General features: G+C 41.6%; 1 protein-coding gene across 1 annotated transcript in view; it reads right to left on the bottom strand.

Annotated features, from left to right (window-relative positions):
* ttc28 (tetratricopeptide repeat domain 28) overlaps nt 1–13,308 on the bottom strand; it is a 158,308-nt gene that overhangs the window by 25,852 nt on the left and 119,148 nt on the right. The window contains exons 9-18 of the mRNA XM_072372692.1: nt 7,300–7,496; nt 7,073–7,226; nt 6,806–6,977; nt 6,385–6,553; nt 6,121–6,281; nt 4,827–5,315; nt 4,158–4,350; nt 3,999–4,079; nt 2,626–2,878; nt 291–400 (exon numbers count right to left, since the gene is read on the bottom strand). Coding sequence (XP_072228793.1) covers nt 291–400; nt 2,626–2,878; nt 3,999–4,079; nt 4,158–4,350; nt 4,827–5,315; nt 6,121–6,281; nt 6,385–6,553; nt 6,806–6,977; nt 7,073–7,226; nt 7,300–7,496 — 1,979 coding nt within the window. The remainder of the gene's footprint in view (nt 1–290; nt 401–2,625; nt 2,879–3,998; nt 4,080–4,157; nt 4,351–4,826; nt 5,316–6,120; nt 6,282–6,384; nt 6,554–6,805; nt 6,978–7,072; nt 7,227–7,299; nt 7,497–13,308) is intronic.

Raw genomic sequence — 13,308 nt, 5'->3', positions numbered from 1 at the left:
TAGTTTCTGTCTCTTTAAGAAACCCCTCCCTAAAGGCCCAGTCTGCTGTGATTGGCCAGCTAATCAGTCAAAAATCATGAAGCTTGAGGCAGATATTCATTCTTCGTTTATCAGCTATGTAATATACAAAAGAGTTTCATGGTGATGCAATCAAGTCCAGAAAGAAAAGCCTGGATGACAAATGAAGTGTTTCAGAGCCCGTTTCAGGGAGAATAACTTTCTTTAGTGTTTCCATTTGCTTACACTGTGTCATTTCTGCATTTTCACGTTCAGTGTTAAGATGCACACACCTGATGTTGTGCCTCCTCCAAGTTTCCACTGGCCCACAGAGAAAGGCCAAGGCGATGGCGAATCTTTGCTTCATCTTCTCTCCGACCCAACTGCTCCGCCAGGCGCAGACCTGAGAGGAAAGAACACTGAGGAGATCAGACGCTGGTTCCCACAGGCCCATCAAACACAACTGTTGTGCACTGACGCAAACTTGGATGATTGAGCCCATGGTTCACATTTCCTCCCACATTTCCTTCTCTTTTTTAATCAGCTGATTCAAATTCAAAGTTCATGCATTCTTTCTTCTCTTTAGTTTGTCTGAGATACGTTTCATCTCCACCGCTGCGAGGTATAGACGGTCGAGCCAGGTTGTGTTTAGCTCTCATTAGGCTCTCAGATTGAGCAGAATCTCATCAAATATCAAGTTTTCATTCACGCCTTTCTGCCTGTTCGCCTTGGCCTGGGCCTGTGATGTTCCCTGTCTGTGTTTCGGTTGGGGAGGTTAATTGGAGGCATGCATCTGAATGTTTCTCCAGCGCCATCCTCACCTCAAATCTGAGCTCCATTCCTTGCTGCATGTCAAGTTAATGATCAATTAAAATCTGAGAGTGAGGTGACAAACTGTGCATGTGTTTTACAGGCTCCATGAAGCCTGGATGAGTTTGTGAATTAATCCAACCACTTATTTTAACCATCCATTTAAATTAGCTCGTATTTCAGTTTCGCTCACCCTTGGTGTTTGTGCCTCTTTAAATATACTTTAGGAAAGATTGAAACTGCATTATTTCTAACAAGGGTGCAGCTAAAACAAGACACACGTCTCATTAGAGAAGATGTTAAATCAAGCAAGATTATTGACAAGAAGCTGGATGAGCGGAACCACACTCTGAGACAAACCGTGATCCTCTATTAGCCTGTTTCAGACTCATGACTATCTTTCATGCCTCCTTGGAGGAATACACCTCACAATGTTCACAGGCCTAAATAACTCAAAAGAAGAAACCCACGTGGAGATCAAAGTCTACGCGAAGAGCTGGAGCTTAATAAGGGTCTGGACAACTGCAGGGCAAAAACTGTGACTAACTTTCGGCTCGTTTTCCTTAACAAATTGAGAAGTTTGTTGATGTGGGTCAAAACAGACTTCTTTTGAACATCATTTAATTTTAGGCACATGCTGCATCTTGATTAATAAGAGATTTCTACAGTACTTGTTTTAAGGTGCATCCAAGACATTCTGGTCATATGTCATAGAGATCAGCCACAGGTAAATACACTTATGTGAAAAAGAAATCACAACCTCTTCCATGTCTATGCTTTATGTATCAGGTTGTCAGAAAACCTGATACTCAGATGCTAATTGTTAGATACACACTGGACACAGTATCTCTACCTCTAACTATGCTGTCTTTGTGAGCTCTTTCTTTTTCATGTGTCATGTTAATGTGGTTTCACCACAATATTTTACATACAGGCAGAGCAACAAAACTTGGAAATATGCCTCAAGTTTTTTGCATCTTTTATTCTACGTTATTACGTGAAGCACCAGTAGGTGTTCGCGTTGGTCTTATGTGACTGAGAAAACAGTTAAAATTGCATTAAAACGGAAGTATCATGAGATCAGGACATGATAAATCTTAAAATTTGAGAGTGAATCTTGGCCCACTCTTCTTTCCAACGTTGCTTCAGCTCATTGAGGTTTGCAGCATTAGTTTATGCACAGCTCTCTTAAGGTCCCACCACAGCATTTAGTCAGGTTGAGGTCTGGAAATTTAACTGGACCACTGTAACATCTTGATTCTTTTCTTTTTCAGACATTCTTTTGTAGATTTGCATTTGGACAGATGGTCTCACATTTGACTCTAGACTCTAGAATACAGAGAAGTTCATGGTGGACTCAATGACTGTAAGGTGCAGACTTTAAATAATTACTCTCTATACATCCAAAATGGACAACCCAAGAGATGAAAGCTAAAGATTTTGTCTAAACAGTTCAGTTTTTGGACAGACCTCAAAAGAGCAGTGAATATTAGAGAGCCCAAGAATCTCCCAGGGCAAGAATTATTTTGCAGGAAGAAAGAGGTAAAATCCCCCAAAAGAGCTGAAATATTTTTTAGCTTTTTACAAGCTGTGATACTCAATAAAGGGGGGGATGGGGGTAGGGGTTTAAAACCTACCATGCAGGGTGCTGAAACATTTGCTTCAGGTCTCTTTTCTTTGGATAAACCGGACACATTTTAAAAAATATCTTACCTAAATTAAATGACACAATTGATCCAAACTGAGCCCATATGATTCTTAAGCAGTTCAGGTTTTAGACACAAATGCAACTCATACCTCTCTGTCTAAGTGTCTTACCCTCCTGCAGGTACATCACAGCCTGAGCGTAGTTTTGCAGTGCATGGTGTGTCCTCCCCAGGCTCCCGTAGGCCAGAGTTTTAGCCATCAGATCGTTGGTCTGTGCTGCCACGCTGAGATGCTGCTCCTGGAAGACCACAGCTCGCTCGTAGTTTCCCAGAGCTTCGTAGGTCAGGCCCAGGTTGCCGTAGGCTCGACCCTGACTCCTCACACATCCTGTCTGTTCTGCTATGTCCAAAGCCCTTTGGTGCCACTGCAGCAGGAGAGTTTGATTACTTAAAGCCTCCGTCAGCTACGAATCAAGTTGCTAACCTTCAATTCAGGGTTGTGGTGGGGCTGTGGCCTATCCAAGCTGCTCTTGGTTAAAGGGCGCGGTACAGCCTGGACAGGGCACCAGACAACCATGCACTCCCACACTAGGGTCAATTTAGAGTCACCAATCAAAGCTAACAAGCATGTTTTTGGGTGGTGGAAGGAAGCATCCGGAGAGAGAACCCACGCATACAGAAAGGCCCCAGCTGGGATGTGAACCAGGAACCTTCTTACTGTGAGGTGACAGTGTCTACCACCACACCATCATGCAGCCAATCTTGTTAACATGTCCTATGCGTATGCTTTTCACCTGTTATGAGACATATCGTCAACAAAATCAGCCATGACTGCGTATTTCTGCTTTCAATCTGAAGAGCACCACCTACAGTCTCAGAAGAGCGAGGTCAGACAGCCTGAAAAATGTAATGGCTTTAGTCTTACTTTTATAAATAAATAAACAAAGTTTTTTTTATTTTCATTTCATACCAAACAGCACATATTTGTCTTTCATGGATATTTTTACACCTTTCCACTTTCAAAAGTTCTTCATATTGGTCCAAAAGTTTGTTGCATCGGACCAGTTGCAGACGAGACGAGTTTGAACACATTTGTTACATAAACGAATGAATCAAAATGTTGTAACTGCTTTAACAGTTGTGAATAATTTTACATGAGGTTTCTCTAAAACCTTATGTAAAACCTTTAACATGAAGTTTTCTAAATTTTCTCGGTAACAACCATGACCATTTCCAGTTTATGCTTACTTCCCCTTATAGCTCATCATAGCTAGTTTGTTATTTCATGGTTTGAGCTGATGTGGGTGGGGCTATATTAGCATAGTTCTACTAATGGAAAAAAAAACACAGATGAGTTTTTAACCGCTGGATTTTTTTGGATCCGTTTAATCAGTGATGTCCCTTTGAAGCCCTTTGACTTCCTGCAGCCAGGACAGCTGTTTCCACCTGCTTACGCTGTTTATGCTGTTTTTCACTTAAAACATTTAAGAAAATGTCAGACTTTTCCTACGAATGACTCATGCTGTGTTATAAATCTTCACAAACCTGTAAGGCCGTCTCATTATCTGCCATCAGCTGATAAACGCCTCCAAGTGCATCGCTTGCTTCTGCCTCCAAGGATTTATCCTGCAAGTGAGTAAATAAATGAGATAATTTTTCGATCCAAGCTGAGAAATTGGTAACCTTCTGCAGGTAAAATCTTACCCCTGCTGAGTGTGCAATGTTGAGCTGATGCTCCAGACAGGACAGGGCTTGCTCATAGTTACCCAGCTGGCTATGCAGGGTACCCAGCTCTCCATAAGCCTGAGCCTTACCCCCTCCTTCGCCACCAAGCTCGTGAGCTACCACCAACCGCTTCTCAAAGCAAACCAGTGCTTGCTGGAGACTACCCATGGACCTGCAGACAGAGATGGAAAAGGTAAGGAAAAACAGAGCAGAACAGATATTTCTCTGCATCTTTATCAATACGTGCATGCAGACCTGCAGAAGTAAGCAAAACAACAAAAAAACAAAGGTGGTTTATATTCGCAAAATATTTGTGATTTTGTGTCCTCTCAAAGAGATTTAAAGTTGAAACATAGACAAAGCTTGTTCAGGTGTACAGTGACTCTTCTTTTCTCATTAACATCTCACTCGCACTCCAGAGAGCAGAAACAACAGATGGATAAAGGAAACCCATCTTTAAGCCTTCTGTCAGTGAACAGTAGTTGTGAAGTATTATATGGTAACAAGCTACTGACGGGATTTACAGTGTGAAAAGTAGCTCTGGGCTGCTGCTTTGTTTGACTGAATTATTACTATTTTTTAAATTGTCATTCCTGTTCAAAAAGTTTGTTACAAAACACAAGTACATTCAGGATCGTTTTGGCCTACCTATGAGCACTGCCAAGTCCTCTATATGCTCTCTCTTGGTCCTGGACTTGGTTGAGACTCTGAGCCACCGTCAGGTACTTCTCATAGTACTGGATGGCCTCTTCGTAGTCTCCCAGGGCTTCATAGCAGTCCGCCAGGTTCCCATAAGCCCTGCCTCTGTCCAACAAGCCCTCACTTCCACTCAGCTGCTGCAGCATGGCCAGCTGCTGCTCAAAATATCCTATAGCCTCCTCAAACACCCCCATATTCATCTTGGTGATGCCCATGTTTCCATGGACCTGAGCCTCAAGACGGGCATCTCTGAGCCCCTGTGCCAGGCCCAGCTGAGTTTCATAGCACTGGAAGGTTGTGGCGTAGTCTCCCAGAGCCATGTGGACAGCTGCCAGGTGGCCGAGGGCCCGGCACTCCCCCTGCTGATCTCCAAGATCCTTTCGGATGGTCAGCTCCTGGCTGTGAAAGGACAAGGCTGAGTCCAGCTGGCGGAGCAGCCTAAGTGGAGAAAAAGGGTGGAGACACAGTCCTGTCTTGTAGTGTTTTCATTGTTTTTTTTTTTTACAGTACATATTCAGTGCAAACTTGGAGCCTGTTGTGGAGGAAGGGATCTCATCTCTTAGTGACTTGTGTCAAAAAGATTGTTATCATTGGAAAAACTTAAAAGACACCGTTTTGAGCTTACATGTGCTTTTAAACATATAATTTTATTAATTATGTACTATTTTAGACTTGTATGATTACTTTTATCATTAGTATGTTTACAAGACTGAAAAAAGGACAAAAAAAAAACTATGTGACGAAAACTTGACTTTTTAAATACATGTAAAGCAGCATTGAATAGCGCAAACATGGACAGCAAGGCAGCTAGAGGCTGAATTTATCCTGCATGTATAATCCTGCATGTTTTATGGATCTCTAACAGGACCAGGCATTTAACACATAACGCACACTTCTTGTGCTGGCTTTGACCTGGAGGTAGCAGAATAAGCTGGTACACAGCTTCACCTACTCCAGCTACTCTGTTTTTAATTACTTTGGGTCAACTGGAAAAAGACAAATACTAACAAATCATAATCATACAGTCTCACCACCTTATGTTGCCAGTCAAACGTACTCTCATCAATAAACAGCTTCTATACTGGGACCTGGAGAGTAATATATCAAATTGTTCCAGTCCAGCTGTAGCTGTAACAAGACTTAACGGTGGATGTAACACACGTCATGAAATGTTTCGCCCAGAACATTCATCACCTCTGCCAATGGTTTGGTTCTGTGAGACCAACCTGTTGTTTTTTTTTACCTATGAACTGATCCAAGTGCAGAGTAGGCATCAGCCTCCATCCTCTTATTGCTGGCTTTCTGAGCGAGGGTTAACTGCTGCTGGTAGAACTTCACACCCCCTGGGAGATCACCCCGACACACACACACATCCCCGAGGTTCCCAAAGGCTCTGAAGACCGCCTGCTGACAAATATAAACACATCGATGCTGGTTAACAAGTGGTTCCTGGTAAAACAGACAAGACTTCACAGTTTACTGAGTGAACACAGCATCAGCAGGTGACCTGTGTGTTATCCAGGGCTTGCGCTAGAGACAACAGGTATCTCTGACATTCCTCTGCTTTGCTGTACTCTCCCAGCGCTTTATGGGCCAGACCCAGGTTACAGTAGGCTTTTGCTTGTGCAAATTTGTCCTGGAGGTCTTTTGCCAAGGCCAAGTCCTGCTCATAATACCTAAAAAATTGATACAAATATATCAAAATTTGCCGTTTTCTTTCACACTTTATGCCAACATAACAGGAATAAGCTTAATAAGTAAAACATTGACTCTCATAAGAATGCAAATGTTATGTTCAAGTGCATGTTGTAAGTACAGTAAGGTGCAGGAAAGTTAAGCTACTTCTCGTTAACTTCTTGACATTCAATTCTTTCTTTCCTCCTGATTTTACACATGACATAAAGTTTCCAATTCATTTCGTCTCTGACCTGACAGCATCTCTGTACTGTCCCAGGCAGTAGTGAGCGTAGCCGAGGTTGTGGCAAACTTTTCCTTCGCCCTCAAGGTCCTGCAAACTCGGGGCCAAAGCCAGGTACTGCTGATAGTAAGGTAAAGCCTGAGCATATTCACCCCTCCAGCTGTGGAAGTTACCCAAGTTTGCTGTTGAGGAAAAACATAGAATTGTAGATAAAACTATTCATGACTTGTTTAAATTGAAAACAGACAAAAGACAAATTCTTTGTCTCCTGGCTTGCCTAAGGCTCTTGCTTCACTTTGAGTGTCTCGGAGCTCTCTTGCAATGGTCAGGTGGTGAAGATAGTGCTGGAGAGCTCGGTCATGAGCGCCCAGCGCCTGGTAGGCCACAGCGAGGTTACCATGTGTGGACGCCTGCGAGGGACGGTCATTCACCTGAGGCACAACAAGAAGTCACAACTCTGTTTCTGACACGAACGCAATGACTGTGAAGTGTCCCGGGATTCACCTCCAGAGAAATCTGCAGCTCTTGGCGGTGGTACCGCACTGCTTGGTCGTAGATACCGAGTGCGTGGTAGGCGTTGCCCATGTTACCGTAGGCCCTCCCCTGGGCAGCGTAGTCACCCAAGTCCTGAGCGAAGGACAGGTGGGCTTTGTGGAGCTTCAGTGCTGCTTCATACTCCCCCTTCATTTGATGTATGATGCCTGAGACAGGAAGTGAGAGGAAGAGAAAGACAGCCTGTTTGGTAACCCATTAAAATGTAAGACGCCCTTTACAAGCTGTCCTAAATAGAGTATTTATTGTTTGAAAAGCTTCCTAAAACCTGAGGGCTGTCTGAAAAACACGACAGTTGCCTTTGTTCACACTTACTTTTGGCTCTATGTTTAACTTTCTGTAAGTTACAGCCTTTCTCCTAATGTCTATGAGGAAGAATCTTTTGATGGGTGCCTTAAAAGATTTTTAAAAAAAGGCTTTAAATGGATCAGAACTTAGAAAAAAATGTTTAATCCTACAATGTGTCCCTTCGTATGACATGGGTCCAAGTCCAAGTCCTGGAAAACTACAAAAACTGCCAGAATAAATCAGTAATTTATCTAATTCAACTGGTCTAATCAAATCTATTCATCTAATCATTGCTGTGAGCAAACTTTAAGCAACCATTGTCCAGGCAGTGACCCGAGCCGCCATTTTTGAGTGTACTCAAATCTAAAACCCACCATAGATAGGATGTAGGATGTTGATAGGTCAAAACCTTTGTGTTTTGGTGACAAATGGGTAGCGTGGAGCCTGAATAAACTGGGTTCTTCCTTCGTGATTGAGCTTTTGCAAATCTCACCAGTATCTGAGGAAAGAATCTGCTGCTCTGATCATAATGTCACCAGAAAGAGTTGCTCAGCTATCATTCTTTCAGCAATTTGGAAATGAAAAACAGGTCTAATATGGGTTTAAAACTCTATGGCTAAAACTGATCCCTGCTGGGTTTCTTTAATGTTTAAAGAAGTCGGAGGGAAAGTCAGTGTGCAGAGACAGACTTCTTATTTCCCAGGTGCAAAGAAGTTGGGAGAACCTGAAAATAGTTTTATATCATCTATGAGAGCTCAAGTAAAGAAGCAGGTGAAAAAGAAGGAATGAATTTGGGGGAAGACAGTTTGCTTGAAGTGCTGTGGGATGGTGGTGAGATGAGAAGTTTGACAAAGGTCAGCTGAGCAGTTTTCATCAGATCCATCAGAGATTTAATCAGGTCAGATCTCTGAACCTCTGATCTAAAGTCTACATTTCTGCTAGAGTTTATCCAGTGTTGATTTATTTATCACTACACATCAAACAGTGATTACTGAACATGTATGGGGAGGGATAAACATGGTAATTACCGACAAGACATACAGAGATCTAAATATCCAACATAAATGCATGTGAATAATTCAAAAGCCACAGTGAGGAGATCCAACAGTCTAACAATATCTGCTGCTGAGGCTCCTCAAACTTCAGTACGCCACATGTAGAGATCTGAGTCTGCGTCCAGGGAGAAGGAACTGGAAAACACAGGTCCCGGTGGCTGCCCCAACTTTTCCTGTGATGAAGTGTCGTCGCCGCTGTCAACAACCCAGTTTTTTTTACAGACAAAGCAGGAAAAGTTGGCAAAGTTAAAGAAGGAGCTTGGGACACAAGAGAGAATAATTCTCATAACTTTTCTCAAAAGTGCATTACCTTTTGCTCTGCTGCACTTTAAAAACTAACTATTACCACTATGATGCCATATTAATATTGCACTGAAGACTCAACTTCAATCCCCCTCTAACTGTTGCTGTGCTCACCACACTTGATTTTAACACACTGAGACAGAACTGTGAATACCGGAGCTCCTGTGCAAACACTTGAAATGCATATTAAATAAAGGCCCAAATCAAAGCAAACGTTTAGGAAGATACATTACACATTATTTTCCAATTAGTGCCACAAACATATGTTTTCAGTCTGAATCCTTTTCACTGTTACAACCCTCAACATTTAACCAGAGATCTGTGGGGATAAACTGAGAACTGCACACTGATCTGGAAAAATATTCCCTCTACATTTAGATTTGAAAGTTCCTGTCAATGTGAAGTTTTTTGGATATGAAGAAAACGGTTACATCCAGTGGAGGAAGAAGTTTTATAAAATTTTGCTCAATGGGAACTATTATGGAAAAACCTGTTTTCTGTGCTTAAGATTTTCAAGACAACAACAACAACAACCCTGTAAGTCGTTCAGATTTGCAGAGGAAACATACAACACTACAAAGTTATCCCAAGTCTCTTCAAGCAGAGCAATCAGAGCTTGAAAAGAAAGGTTTCCAACAATAATCACTTTCAGGAAACCACAAAAACAAAACATGAAAACTCTTTCACATAAAAAGGTCAAACCCCCCCCCTAAAATTTAGCAAATAACGCTGCCAGTACAGTTGTGGCAATTATGCTTGGTGCAATAATACAACAAATTCCAAGAAATAATTCAGCTTTCCTCATACTGGGAGGAAAATCTCTATCAGGCTTTAATTAATTGTTGGTCAACCCATGTCATTTACATAACATGTCCCCGTGGTTCAGCATATTCTGGACAAACAAAACAACCCAAAACAGTAAATATCAGGCAAGATGGATCATGCAACTGCAAAACACTGTGCTGAAGCAAAGCTCACATTCCTCAGCAGCTGGGGGAAGCAAATTCCTGAAACGAGATGTTCTGGATACACAGACTCAACACCATGACACCAAATAGACTAAATGCCTTTAACTTAAAATGTTTTTTGGATTAAGTTTGTTTGTGTGCAGAGACAGCCATAGATAGTGTTGTAATGGACTCCAAATTCCATGGGATGAGTGAAATGATTGGAAAACAGAAGGTTTTACATGTGCTTTTTCTCATAACCACTGGAGGTAACTAATCTCAGGTCGGTGGATATTCTCAGTCATCTAAGTCATGGTAGCCCTAAGAGCTTGAAAAACAGCACCATAACTTCCTTGTCTTGATTCATGAAAGGTGAAATGTCTTCAAGAACCAGGAAGAAGTCCAGTTGCCTTATTCAAGCTCTTAGGAATAATGATAGAGTGCTATATTGTGTAAATTAAGTCCTTTCACAAACACTGCACACATTACGGCGATATGAAGTCAATATTTCATGAGAGAGAACTATCATCTGTGCAATATCTTATCATCATCATCAACAAGATTCATGAAGGCAATCAGTGGTCTTTTAATTTATGGCACTCAAATACCAGGCTGATCAATTAAAGCATAAACACAAGAAAATAAAACTCAACTCAAAACAACAGAAGCCATCTGAAGGAAAAATAATTAAACTGCACACACAGAAACTAATGAATAAAAATGGATTTGCTTTTAATCGGCATTGTATAGTTCTGTGTGCAGCAGCATAACAGATCACACTCTGCTGGCTTACAATCTTAGTACTTCCAATATGCATGAGGTGCTCATATTGTCACAGCAGAGACAAGACAATTACATGTTTTTGCACATCGTATAAACAGTGTGTCAGAAGTCAGAGGGCTGTAGAAGTGTAACAAACACCCCACACACTATGTTACAGGACTCTTCATCTGTATGAAGCAAACAGGGTTACGTGAGGCAGAAGAGGATAAGACGAGAGAGACCTCGTTCGTCAGGGTCTCGCGCTAAGAGGATTACAGAGAAGCCTGCGGAGTTGGCAAGAAGAGCTGGCTACAGTTACACACCTCCTCCTAAACTCAGCAAACACAGGTGTGAAGGTGCCAGCGATGAGTAGATGCTGTGCAGGACTGTGGGATTCCCCGGCGTGGAGGGGCGGCTGTGAGGAGAGCAGAACTGCCAGGATTAGAGGTGTGGAAAATTAGCTGAGATCTGATGACCGGGCGTTCAGTTGAAACAGCTCAGAGAGATTAGAGGAGGGGAGTGGTGATGTCTGGCGAAATGCTCTGAGAATAAACTGAACCGTCGCACCACCATTAAGAAACTAGTGTTTTCCCCCCAACAGCTCTAAGACGCAGAAATTTCCAGCAAAAAAGCTGAGATAAACTTACGTAGATGATAACAGGCAGATAACTTAAACCACTTGTTGATGAAGAATGTGAAGCATCCAGCAACTAGTTTCCCATCCTTCTTCTTGGACCAAAGGAGAGCTAACAGGGTAGAAAATACTAAACCTTGAGTTCTTTAGGTGGCCTACGAAATGACTTCAAATGCCTGCAGCTCTGTGTAAATAAGCAGCTGTATGCAAGCACGTTTGTGTGAATTTATAAGGTGATAATATACATATCCACTGAGTAAATCTAAATGTACTTTATTTATACAGCCCTTTACAACAATGCTTTCGGTGTACCAAAGTGCTTTACAGCAGATAATAAATAAAGAAAAGAATAAGTAAAAACAATAAAATACAACAAAATCATATAAGATAAGATAAAAGTGCCATCATACTGCTGGGTATTAAAAGCCATCCTAAATAAGTAGGTTTTTAGCGAAGATTTAAAGAGGCCCAGGTCAGAAATAAAACGCATCTTGGCGGGGAGCTTATTCCAGACCCTGGGGGCAGCAGCGGAAAAGGCTCAGTCACCCCAGTGTTTGTATTTTGACCTGGACATTTCCAGCAAAAGCTTATTTGTTGACCTCAGAACTCTACCAGGATTACGGACAGTTAAAAGCTCAGATAAATACGATGGGGCGAGGTCGTTAAGAGCTTTAAAAACAAACATAAAATCAATTCTATAAAGGACAGGGAGCCAATGAAGGGAGTTAAGAACAGGAGTGATATGCATACGTCTGTTAGCGTTGGTTAGCAGCAGCATTTTGCACAAGTTGAAGGCAACTGAGAGAAGTCTGGGAGACGCTGACATAAAGTGCATTGCAGTAGTCTAACCTTGAACGTATTAGGGCATGGATGGCTTTCTCAAAGTCATGTCGGCTTAAAAACATTTTAACTTTGGCCAGGAGACGCAACTGGAAAAAACTAGTCCTGACAAGAAATATAATAAATAATAAATAAATGAATGAATAGAAAATAACAAATAGCGCAGCCTTCATTTTAAAACAAAAGCTATTTTCCAAGTTCAGTCAAAGGAAAAAACAGATTTAAATTTGATACTTAGCCCCTTTAGAGTTGTTAAACCCTCTGCAGTGATACACAGCTCCTTTGTGCTTTTTGCACGGCCTGGAGGTCCAGTTCTGACCAAATACAAGTGCACATGTGTTATCTCACCCTGAGCCTCAAACCTTCATGAGCACACATAAAATACTACACCAGAGAATTAAACTCACATGTCTACACACTACAAAGTCAAGCTGGATGATAAAACATTTTATGTAGGTAGCACTGCACCTTTAAAAATTGCAACATTTTTGTGTCTTCTTATTTCTCCCTTTGAAGAATAATTCTGCACCCCAAGTGACAAAAATGTCCCTTTAGTTACAGAAATATGTCCACTGAAAAAAGCCATCACAGTTACAGTCAATTTACAGCCATCAGTCAATTGAACATATACGTTTCGGAGTGTGGGAGGAAGCTGGATTATGTGGAGCGAAAACCCATTGGACGCAGGAAGAATTTGGAACTCCAAACAGAAAAGCCACAATTAGAGTCAAAGCAGGAACTCTCTTTCCTCCAGTGTGACACTTCAAATCATCACACCTCATTTATCTGTCATAAGTTAAGCTTATCTATTTTCCCATAGCTTAAAACCTGAGTAAAGCAGTAATTAAATGAACCACCCAGCCAAACACAAATTATTAAAACTGTCAGAAAGTAAGTCAAATTGGGAAAATGAGCAATGTTCTCTGCTCTGAGTTGCTTCAGTCATGTCTGCTGAAGACCCCCTATTAACAGATCTCAGATCAGCTAAAATGAACAATACTTAATGGAGCAAACAGTTGTGGAGTTCGATGTTAAATCGTAAACATACACTGCAGATATGAAACATTTTGATCAGATTCCAGCTGAGGACTAAGTTATCAGTTCTGTTAAACATTCTGATGGCGGGTGTCTC

This window comes from Leuresthes tenuis, unplaced genomic scaffold (assembly GCF_036924035.1).
Source record: "Leuresthes tenuis unplaced genomic scaffold, fLeuTen1.0.hap1 SCAF_19, whole genome shotgun sequence".
NCBI classification, from domain to species: Eukaryota; Metazoa; Chordata; class Actinopteri; order Atheriniformes; family Atherinopsidae; genus Leuresthes; species Leuresthes tenuis.
Note: the sequence above shows the minus strand (reverse complement) of the source record. Positions and strands in the feature narration are given on the sequence as shown.